Source organism: Gorilla gorilla, chromosome 6 (assembly GCF_029281585.2).
Source record: "Gorilla gorilla gorilla isolate KB3781 chromosome 6, NHGRI_mGorGor1-v2.1_pri, whole genome shotgun sequence".
Lineage (NCBI taxonomy): Eukaryota > Metazoa > Chordata > Mammalia > Primates > Hominidae > Gorilla > Gorilla gorilla.
In genome coordinates, this window is record NC_073230.2 from 33,790,221 (window position 1) to 33,802,560 (window position 12,340).

The window sequence follows — 12,340 nt, forward strand, 5'->3', positions numbered from 1 at the left end:
TATATAAGAATAAGCATTTGAAGTAAAATGAAATTTTTTAATTGCCTTCTAACTTTCTGTAAAAAAATTGTGCGTCCTTATCACACACTTCATGATAGGCATGAAATTTAATTATTCCCAGGAATTAATGAAAGTATAGATTCTGCTCTGCTCTATAAATAGCCTGATGTAAATTCAGAAATCTCCATCTGGAGCCAGAAATGATGGGTTCCACAAATACTATTTGATGGTGTCCTGGCACTTTTCTGAAATGCTAATAAATTGACAATGGATAAGCCTTGGCTTGGTGGACAGCAAAAACAAGCAAACAGATTTATTAGAGGAACTTAATCAGTTAGTGATCTCAGTATCCTCTAATCTTGAAGAGACTTCCACCTGTCATACAATTAAAAGTGGATGGCAGAGCTAGGGAGTTCTGGTTGGCTTCTCTTAGTTGTTAACCCATAGAGCTTTGGAGGTAGAGAAGCTGGTCTTTAACTTGTTTAAATTAACCTCAAGGGAGATGATGTCACACAACTCTGGGATCTTAACGTTTACTTGGAATTTTAAACTAGTAGACCCTAGAGCTGGGTAGCCATCATAAATACTCCCCTGAACCTGCCCTGCAAATGAAGGACTTATGGATGGACCTTAGTCTGGTGTAGGTACCAGGTGGATTTTTAGTTATTGACAACCATGGTGGTTGTGAGCAGAGAAATTAAAGGGAATTTAAATGGACCCAGCCTGTGTCTGAGATGTCAGGAATCCCTGTAGTGGTCTGGGATTCTTTAGGGAGAGGGTACTGGGAAGATAACCTGCTCAAGCCTTGTTAGGGGACTAGTTCTGGTATAACATGGTCTGCAAACCTAGTCCCCAAGGAGCACAGTAGAGTGAGGCCCTGGTGTGTTATAAGTCCACCCACAGGATGTTATTTGCCACAGACTCCTTCCAGCGGGTTTTGCTGCCATATCGTTAAAGACAATGGGATTTAGACCAGTGGCTACCTTGGGGATAAGCCTTTTAACCTGTCTACATTCTGAAGTTTTCTGAACTTTACAAAGCATAAGCATACCAGGAACCATGTCATATATTTCATGAGAACAGTTTGAGAGCTAATGCACATAATTACTTAGATTTCCCAAGGAAAACAATCGCTGGGCATATTAAGTGGTAGAATAATAATTTTTGAAATAGTACTGATCTTGGGGGTAAAAAATTGTTTCTCATTTAGATTAAAAAATCGGATTTTGAAATACAGAGACTAGAGATACTCATATTTTCAAAAATCAGGAGAAACAAATATTTTGGTAGTCGCTTGTTTTACTCAAAGGAGAATATTTACTCTCGTCTTATGTTTACTCAAAGGAGAATATTTACTCTCGTCTTATGTTTACCCAAAGGAGAAGCATTGTGGCTGAGCTTAGCATGGGGACACCATCGGTGGCTTTTTCCAAGTCTGCCTTAGGATAGCTGGAAGGAAACCAACACTTAGTAACTAACAGTATTATTAATAGATAACATTGGTCAAGTGCTTATTATCAATCCTCACAACCACCCTGTGAATTAGATATATACTAGTTCATCCCATTTTAGCACTGAGGAAACTGAAGTTTGAGTGACTTGCCCTGTAGCAGAACCAGGACTGGAATTCCGGTCGGCCTGTCCTCTATGCCAGATGCTTATCCCCATGTACCACGGTCATTCTCTGGCTCAGACGGACATGCTCCCTCTCACATACAGTAGAGAAGGGAATGCTGTTCTCTAGGATTTCTGGTGATTTGTATGATCTGCAGGGTGGCCATGTCAAGGAGATGAAGATTTCTGCAATGTCTCGTAAAGGGTCATGAAGAGGTGTCTCTAAGCCCCAAAGGCTCCTCCAGCTTACGTGGATGGTGGTAAAATGCAACGGATGAACCTGAGCTCCTACCTGTCATTTATATGTTAGGATTTATTTTTTATGATTTATTCTTGAAAGCAGTGCTCATAGGTGAGTAGGAGGCTCCTTCAGGATGCAGGGAGTGGCCAGGTCATACCTCACCCTGGGGCAACACTGCTTATTTCCATCATCCTGGCTGTCTTCAGGGCTGTTATGTTCCTGGGTTATGTGCAAGATTTCAGAGTACTGGCATAAATATAAATATATGTTTGGGGTTTAAATCCTATTTAGAGTGAATATTGAGATCATATTGTGAATTATAGATACAAGAAATGCATTTTTTTCCTCAGGTAAGACTCATTTTTCTACTTTTTCTGTACAGACTAATAGCATGTGTTTTACAATGAAAACATCCTGTGTACGAAGAAGATATAGAGAATTCGTGTGGCTGAGGCAGAGACTCCAAAGTAATGCGTTGCTGGTGTAAGTGATTTAGAGTATACTGTGGAGACTTTGTCATTATATTCAATATTTAAAATTGATGTTCATTAAGATATTTATGAAGGATTTTTATAGGCTTTTGCCTTGATTACAATATGTAGCTTTAGTTTCTTAGCTACTGCATCTGAATTTAAAATTTATCACTTAAATTTCACCAACTTTGATGGGTATAGGCCATGAAAGGCCTCAGAAATGTTTAAAGATGGGTTTTTCTTTAAGCTGACTTCCTCATACCCTTATTCTATAACTATACAATGTATAATCGTAATTATAGAATAACTATGTGATAATAATCATCATACATAATTTGCCTTCACTTTGAGGGATTTCTGTAACAGAAGCACCTTGAATTAATCATTTAAAAACATTGTTTTTTCTTTCTCCTAAGACAACTGCCGGAACTTCCATCTAAAAACCTGTTTTTCAACATGAACAATCGCCAGCACGTGGATCAGCGTCGCCAGGGTCTGGAAGATTTCCTCAGAAAGTGAGTGTCCAGAAACTTCTGTGGCCAGACAAGGGGTGTGAGCAAGTGCTTTACAAGAGCTGCATGGTGGTGTGGGGAAGAGTGTTCCTGTTTCTGAAACGCAAATAATCTGCACTAGAGCAAAACCCAGTGGCCCATTTCCTATATTAGAGCACCATCTTGTGGCTCACATCATCTCGTACATATTTGGGACCAAGTCTTCTAGAAAGAAAACAATGAACAAATTGAATTAAATAACAAATATATGGTCCTTTAAGCTGTCAAGCAGATCTAAATTACATGGGCGTTTAGCTGACAAAAGTAAAAATTTGCCAGGAAACAAATATGCCTAATTATCAAAAGGCACTTCTTAAAAACTGTCTTTGTTTACAATGCTTAGAATTTACAGACTAAAATCAGCTCAATAACGGGCTGCTAATATCCTTCTGGGTTCCTCTAATGGTTTGACGCTGATCTTTGAAGGGAATGTTTATAAAGGAGTATTTGGTGGCGTGTGAACAGTCTCAGTGAGTTATTAACTCTGGATTACTCTGTGATGGTGGGTATTGCCGTTACAGCTGCCTGAGTTCACACTACCAGTGATTTCCCTCCCCTGCTCCACTCTTTGGAATGCTGGAATACCCAGAATGCTGGAGGCCATATAGCACACTGATTTACACCTAGACTCCGAGGCCAGGCTACCTGAGTTCAGATCCTCGCTCTGCCACTTACTAGCTGGGGGCTTGGGCAGATCATTTACCTCCTCTGCCTGTGTCTTCCCATCTATAAAATAGTACCTACCTCATAGGGTTGTTGAGAAGATTAGACAAGTTAGTGACTGTAAAGCACTCATGACAGTGTCTGGCATGCAATGTGTGCTATCTTCGTGTTGGCTGTTATTATCTTAATGCACTTAGACATGAGACAGCTTTTGCTTTCCTAATTTCCAATTTTGTAGATAAGGAAATAGGCTGAGTCATGTGACTACTAGTTACTGACAGGACCCAGTCTCCCGAACTGTTTCTTTTTCTAGTAGTTTCAGGATCTGAAGTCATCTCCTTTGGGGTTCACTAAATAGGACCTTAGAGCTAGCCTGAAATAATATACTGCCTCCTCCCCATTTGGCTCTCTCATAAAGGGTTTGGATATTAAGTATGCACATTAATATTAATATTTATTTCTATTAGATTGACTTAGTGCCTTTTCTTTGAAGGTGTCCTAGAGGCATACAGAAAGATCCAAGATTATAAATTGAGGGAGAGTGGGCCAATGAAGAGAAGCCAGAGGAATAAACATGGCAAGAGACCAGAAGAACTGATTAGCAGAGCCAAGTCCTCCGAAAACATTTCATTGTATTTTTGGGGGGTATCACAGGCATGGCAGGACAGAGACCTGGCCAAGTTTTTCCTGCCCTTTCCCCTAGAGGAGGCCTCTGATTTTAATTGTTGTCTCTATGAGGCCCAGGTGGCTGATGGCCTCTCCCTTGAGATGTGGTCCGTGCCACACAATTCTACAGAATTGCCTGTCACTCTAGTGTAGAACATGTTGTCCTCGGGGAGCTGTGGCATCTTGTCTTCTGTAGGGAAGTCTTATTTCAGGTCAGAAGACAGCACGTACCTCTGAATTATATTGCTAGTTAAGTGCAGGGTATGTGTTTTTGACCAGAAATTACTTCGTTGTTTTGAACACAACCTTTCTATCCACAGTTGATCTACCCAAATTAATGACCCTGTGAGTGTCATTCAGCCATAGTGGGGTTATGCTTGTGCCAGGTTATTTTTGCATAGTGCATGGTTTGACTGTTTGCTGGTTGTATTTGATGCAGGTGTCATAGTAGAAAGTGTCCTGGTTCAGGAACTCAAGGAGCCGGGTTCTAGGTCTCCCATAATCATGGTTCCAGGTTTTTTTTCTAGCTGCATGTGAGTCTTGGAACAGTCACTTCATTCCTTTTAAGCCTTTGTTTGCTATAGAGTGGGATAATATTACCCACACATAGCCAACCTCACTGGGTGGTTGTGTCCTACAGATGAAAAGGACTTGAAAAAAACTCTAAAAACCATGCAGCGATCCTTCATTCAATAGATGTTTAAGTGAATGCTTTGGGCCAGGCTGCGTGCCACGGACATAGGACTGCACAGAATGAACAAGTCCTTGTCCTGACACTTCCATTCTAGGGGGAGCACTGTGTACACATCCAGGGCTACGGCTAGATTCATTAACACTGAATCTGGATTGTCATCCGATTGGATTGTCAAATCATGGAATTGGCAGGGGGTTCTCTTGTGATATCATTTGTTCCACTGTGGTATGTGAACATTTGTCTACAAGTTAATATTTCACTTTAAAAATGAAAGCTGGTGCTTCCACACAGCCTAAACCTGAAGGAAGTGAGGAGTCAAATACCACAGGGCTGGCTTCAGGCCTGAACTGAGCTCTGCGGCCCCTGCTGACCCTCCCCAGCCTCCCTTCTGTGTCCCTCAGATCTGTGCTTGCCCGGGTTGTGTAAGGTAGTACCCTCCATGTCTTTGCCCCTGGTGCCCCCTCCCCTCACCCAACCCGGGTCCACTTTAGGGAACTGGATGTGATGTGTACCTTGGCACTGTGTCTTGGCCCCAGTTTGACATCCTCTGAGCCCCCATTGGTTACCTGTCAAGTAGGGCCAGCCATCAATAGCCTGTACCTTGTTTGTAGAGGAATTTTAGGAACCACAGCATTAAAACATGGAAACATGCTTGTATTGTAGGTTTTTAGCATGTATTTTTAAAGCCTGGTTTTCATGTGAGTTTTGAAGTTATGAACCAGAAGCACTAAATATGTTCAAACCTTTTGAAACCACAATGTCTTTGTATATGTGTATATATATCTATTTTTCTTTAAGGTCATTTGTGAAATGATACATATGTAATAAGAAAGTACTGATCTTTGTAGAGGAATTAGAAAATTGTTTCTTTGACTAGGTGCCAAATAAGAATAATTTCTACCATTTATCGAACACTTTCTATGTGTTTGGCATTTTACATGTTTTAGTCTCAGTACTAAAAATCTTAGGAGTTGGGTATTATCTCAGTTTTATAGATAAAGAAATTATAGGAAAGATGGACATACTATATGAATCCCAGAACCTGGCAAATTTAAAATTAGCAGTACTCTTAAATGCTGGCTAAATTTGGTATGATTGTGAGATTTTTCAAATATATTCATTTTTCTTCAGTCTTAACTATAATCTCCCTTTTGTATTCTTGCCCCTGAGTAATTATAAACTTAAAGTCCCTTCTAATAGTTACGAAAAGAAAGTTATAGGCTAAAAAATATAAACTCAGTAAGTCTCTAACTATGAAAAATGGAATTCCTACTAATTTTTAGGTTTGAATGGGATTTTCAATTTAGGTTTGAATAGATTTGTTCATGACTGGGAGCCGCTTCCCTTCTTTACTGAATTCATCCCATTAATACAACTACATTTACCCTACAGTTTAGACTTTAGTATCATGGTTTTGTATTTCTTCAAATATTAAGGAATATTAAAGATTTTTTACAAAAGGCTAGTGTTGAACCATGACAGCTAGTTTTACACACACACGATTTTTATGTCTTTGTGTTCAATAGAGGGCACCACAGCCTAGATCATGAATGTCTTCAATGAAGATTTGTAGGTTTTATTTTTTCTTATAGTAAGAGCTAAACAGGCTGAGTTAATTTTTTTTTTTCTACATCAAACTGCTAACCTTCCATGTACTGTGCAGATATGTATATATATCATTGTATTGGGTTCAGCAGACCCAGGACATCCTTAGTTAGGATGAAATGATTTTGCATAGCTATATATTCTCAGCTAAACCAGCATATAATACATCTAATAAAATCATGTTGAGGAGAACTGTGCTTCTCAACTGTGTCCAGTTTAGGGAAAAAAAAACAGATTTTGCTTTGTTTAGTCTAAAACTGTTATGGGGAAAGGAATAACTTCTGATGTGCACTGTAAATATCCTTCTAGAAATTCTTTTAAAATCCTAGAGGCTATTTTTTATTCCTTTTATAAAGGTTTGAAAATCATATACTTTTTAAATGGAGGTTTCTACAAATGACATTTTATTGACTGTTTTACAAAGTACTCTTTATATTAGGTTTGAAATTGATTTTGGGCTATTAGATTTGTTTGTGGAAAATATGGCACAAACATGACTAAGGAAAAAATAGTATTTAATATTATGATGGTGGCAGTCACAGCCCTCTCTGATAGTAAGCCAAATAGTACTCAAAATAAATTAATTATGCTCACCTAACCAGATGGGAAAACACTCTCAAAAATTTTCATTTTAAATTTCAGAATGAACTATCTGACTAAAATAAGCATATAAATACATTTAAAAATTATTTTTGCTTATTTAAAACTCATGGAGTATGGTGGCATGAATTTAGCCAGAGAAACAGAGGAGATTCCAAAAACCAAAACTGTACCTAGCCGACTCACTGGTTTGAACTCTAGGCCTGGGGGAGTGTTCAGATGTCCCCTCCCGAGCCACATCTTTCTCGCTCTTTGGAATTGTAAGCTGGGTGAGCCTGGCTCCTTCTCTTTTCATCTGTGTGTCCTCCAGATGGCAGTATTGAGCAGAAAAAGAAAACGCTGGGAAATAATGAGTCTAATGTACAGTAAAATTGGAAATTGAATTATAGCTCAAGAAAAAGGACAGTAGCCTTGAGGTCCCGATCAACCTGGACTCTGATCACTTTTGTTTGCTGTACCCATGTGTTAAGTTACTAGCAAGTTAATAACAACACGTGAGCGGTTCAAGGCTCAGTAGAATTGCTTCAGACATGAAATAAAGCTAAAATGAATTTGTGTCCAATATCATTGGCATTAGTGCTCATTACTTTTGTGGTGTAATGCCTCAAACCATCTAAAATCAATTTTAAAGATTACCCATTATTTTATAAAGAAAATAAAACACATTTCCAACAGAAACAAAGCCACGAGTACAATCCCATGAACAGTTCCTTGTACTTATGGCAGGCAGGAAACCGCTGACAGAGGCCACAGGAAACACTCTGCTCAGACTTCACAGACTTCACGATCCAAGTTCATATTAATGGATTGTTGCTGTATAACTCTTCTCTTAATCTGAAGTATTTAAAAACAAGAATGGTAAATATTTGTAAATGTAGAAAATAAATCTCAAAGAGTAGTAAGAGGGATTTACTACTTAGCTACTTGTACTTGGTAAATCATTATCATGTGACATGGTCACCTTTTGGGAGGACCCAGGGCGGAGGACACAGAGGGAAAAAGAAGGATTTCGCTGCTTTGCTTGAGGTTTTGCCTTTTAAAAAGCACAAAGGTTTTACTTTTCCTTCTAATAGACCAGTAAAGAGTATTTTCTCAAACTGTAAACCTGCTGAAGCAAAGGGGACAGCTAGATTTTGGTTTTAATACTGTGCATTTTTAGGCGTTTTTGCCTTTGTTAAGAAATAAATTGTTTTATTTTGTAGAAAAGGACTTGGTATTATAATGACCTTGGATTTTCACTAAATTGATATTAATGGCCAAAAGAGATTTACTTTCCTTATTACTTGTTTAAACAAGCAGAATATAAGGTAAGGTTCATTTGGTCTGAAATACATGATCTATTTATATCGGAAAAATCTTATGTTGGACAAAATTCTACTTGGGTTTTAGTGTGTTAGTTTTGTCCCCTGTATCTGGTCTTAGTGTCTCCTCTTACATAATTATTGAACTATTAGTAGAGACTAAATGATCATATGTCAACATCTTTGCTAAAAGATAAACCAGTTTTTATTTAAATATAAAGGTATACTTTGATTTGATTTCGTATTCTAAGATGTGCATTTCAGAGAAAACACATTCACTAATATGAATTTGAGCATCTATAGATTTTGCTACAGGATAGTTTTTAATCTTCCATGTAGTTCTGATGCCCTGGTTGAAATCTGTTCTTTGTAAACTTTGATCTTAAATGTGGGAAGAGCAGTATGTATTCATCACAAAATTATCATATTTTAATTATATATATGGTAAAGTTGGCTGGGATCAATTTTATTTGGTTGCTCATTTTGACAACACAGAGATTCAGTGCTCCTAAAGATTTTGGAGAAATTTACAGTTAACCTTAAGTATTAAAAAAAGCCATCTCTCTCATGAGCTGTCGTAAACATGCCCTTAAGTATATAACTATACTTGTAAAGTTTTAAAATGTAAAACATGCTGAGAATTGTATTTTCTTCATATAATTTTTAATAGTAGTTGAAAGTTTTGATGTTTCATGACAGCCTATCCGATAAAGATCACTGAATTAACATGCTGTTGGCAGTAAATTTTTTAAAGTAGAATAACTTTCTATGACTATATAAGCAAAATATTTCCATAATTAATCCACATGGTAATAACAGGTGGGTAAATTGAAGAAATGTCCTTGAAGTTATTCTTTTAACAGATGTTCTTAACTATTAGCTTCATGTTTTTACCCACCTAAATTTCCAAATAATTGAATAAAAGTTAACATATGCTTTCTTCCCCTTAATGGGCAGAGCCCATAATTGATACAAAGTTTACCACAGTAGAGAAATTACCTTCAGTGGTACATTTCTAATGTTTTTCTTTCTTCTACCCTATCACTGACCATCCTGTTCACCAATTATTTTTCCTTTTTTTTTTTTAATATAGAGTCCTACAGAATGCACTTTTGCTTTCAGATAGCAGCCTTCACCTCTTCTTACAGAGCCATCTGAATTCAGAAGACATTGAGGCGTGTGTTTCTGGGCAGACTAAGTACTCTGTGGAAGAAGCAATTCACAAGTTTGCCTTAATGAATAGACGTTTCCCTGAAGAAGATGAAGAAGGAAAAAAAGAAAATGATATAGATTATGATTCAGAAAGGTATTTCCTTGCATTTTGATTTAATGTATATGTATTTATATAACACATAGTATGCACATATGCATGTGTATATATATATACACTTCACTTTTTTGTTGATGTAATACTAAGATAATGAAAAAATTAATTGACTGAGATTTTATTGAGCTGTGACAGCTCATCATAGTAGTCTTCACACACACCTCCACACTGAATTAATGAATGCAGTAGAAATTCAATTATTTGCATTCTGATTATGTGACTTTCATTTAGTCAGACTTGAATTATTCGCGTTTAAATTATCTAGCTAAAAAAATATCCAACTGCACTCCAAATGGCTAATTAAAAGTCCAAATTTCCTGTCTCTCTTTGTGACTGGAGATAATTAAAGTTCTCCTCTGTTACTCAGGCTTTGAGTGTGTTGTGAAAACCAATTTCCTTTTTTTATTATTTTCCCCCTCTCTTCTTTTCCAGTTCATCCTCTGGGCTTGGACACAGTAGTGATGACAGCAGTTCACATGGATGTAAAGTAAATACAGCTCCGCAGGAATCCTGAAAAATAATTCTAATGTTACTATCTTAGGAATAGCAAATTATGTCCAGTCATAGAGAAGAAAGCTTCATAATAATACATTCTTACCTAAAGCTCACTGTCATGATGTTAGGTATTTAAATTCTTAAAGATGTTGGGTTGTTTATTAGTGGTATTTTTATGTTGTCTTATTTTAGGTAAGCTTCTGTGTAAAGCTAAAAATCCTATGAATGCAATACTATCCTTTACAGGCAGACATTATTGGTAAACAAGATCTTGCCCTCCAATGAAATGACTTACATGTTTTAAAAAACCTAGTTGGTTTTATTGAATTTAAAAAGATAGGTAACTAAGTAGCATTTAAAATCAAGATAGAGCATTCCTTCTTGTATCAGTGGGGCAGTGTTACCGTAAACACGGTGTATATGTTGTTAAACCCTATGAAGAGTAACAGTGTAGACCAGACTGCCTCTCTCAGATACGTGGCTGATATTTTGTGGATACCTCCCCTGCACTGGCAAAACACTATGCTTTTGGGTGTTAGACTGAAATATTTTAAGAGTATTTAACCTTTCCAGTATTCTGTTTCACGCTTAGATGGAAATGTATCTTATGAATAGAGACATATTAAAATAATGTTTACATCTTAGAAAAAACATAGATAGTGCTAGTAATATTACTTATAATTGCAATATATAGATTCAGAAATACATTTTCATTGTCCAAAATCAGCTTCAACAAATGGTTTCTGGAGACAAATAATTTGTTTTCATTATCATTGTATAATCAGGTTAATGATGTATTTTTTGACTAAATGTGCAATTTCTTATCACTAGATAACTTTCAGTATCAGTGGTGGTTACTTATTACTTAAATCAGAGGAAGGATTTTATAAAGATTAATAAATTTAATTTTACCAATAAATAGTCCCATAATTTAGAAAAGGATGTCGACTTGCTAATTTCAGAAATAATTATTCATTTTTAAAAAGCCCCTTCTTTTAAAGCATCTACTTGAAGATTGGTATAATTTTCATAAAATGTCTTTTTTTTAGTGTCCCAAAGATATCTTAGATAAACTATTTTGAAGTTCAGATTTCAGATGAGGCAACATTTTCTTGAGATAATTACCCAAGTTTCATCCATGTTGAATGGTACAAAATATTTCTGTGAAACTAACAGGAAGATATTTTCAGATAACTAGGATAACTTGTTGCTTTGTTACCCAGCCTAATTGAAGAGTGGCAGAGGCTACAACAAAAAGCAACCTTTTCATTTTCACTAAGAGTTTAAAAGCTATTGTATTATTAAAAAGTCTTTACAATGCTTGTTTCAAAGAACCAACAGAAAAAAAAGCTAAGAAAACTAAGAACTAACATTAAAAAAATTAAATTTAGAATAAGAATGATTTCTTTAATTTGTCCTTTTTTTCTTTGGTCTAAAACATTATTAAATTTTTGTAAATATTTTGATTTAATGTGTCTTAGATCCTCATTATTTTAATACAGGAAGAGAAAAGATTTAGTAATTTCTTACCATGCTAATATGTAAAGTTCATGCCATCCAGGCATTTAAGAGTGATCCTCATCCCTTCAGCAATATGTATTTGAGTTCACACTATTTCTGTTTTACAGCAGTTTTGAAAAACACATACTATGCCACCAATTGTCATATTATTTTTAGATGATGTAACATAGCCATCAAAATTAATATTAAGTAATGCCTAATACTTAGTATGTAAATGTCATGAGATCATTTTTACATTAAACGTGAAAAAAAATCAACTTTGCTGGATCACTTATTTTATACAAGAGAATATATTCTGCCTTAGACCCAAACTCAGTGTTTTTTATTTTTTATGAGGAAATTTGGTAAAACATGGTTTAATATTAGCTATAGTTGTACATATTTGAGGCTTTTAGCCTTGGTTTAGTTGTTTCAATGTCCACACACTGGCTTCTTAAAACTGATTTCTTGCAGCTGAGATATTTAGATGAACTTCAGTTCCCAGTGGTTTTCTTGCTTTGTCTCTTATTTTTCTCTGGCATATTTTTTATAAAGCTTTCTTTAGGAAAAAGAAAATAATTACTGATGTAGCTAACTTGAATAGATGTTT

At 36.1% G+C, this 12,340-nt stretch overlaps 1 protein-coding gene across 5 annotated transcripts in view; it reads left to right on the forward strand.

Annotated features, from left to right (window-relative positions):
- The window catches only part of SNX10 (sorting nexin 10), an 81,361-nt gene extending 69,353 nt beyond the window's left edge, over window positions 1-12,008 (forward strand). For all 5 annotated transcript variants that reach the window (XM_055346897.2, XM_004045202.5, XM_055346895.2 and 2 more), the window contains 4 exons: window positions 2,238-2,338; window positions 2,745-2,843; window positions 9,502-9,714; window positions 10,168-12,008. In XM_055346897.2, the coding sequence (XP_055202872.1) occupies window positions 2,238-2,338; window positions 2,745-2,843; window positions 9,502-9,714; window positions 10,168-10,249 (495 nt within the window). In that variant the 3' untranslated portion in view covers window positions 10,250-12,008. The remainder of the gene's footprint in view (window positions 1-2,237; window positions 2,339-2,744; window positions 2,844-9,501; window positions 9,715-10,167) is intronic.
- The last annotated feature ends 332 nt before the right edge of the window (window positions 12,009-12,340 follow it).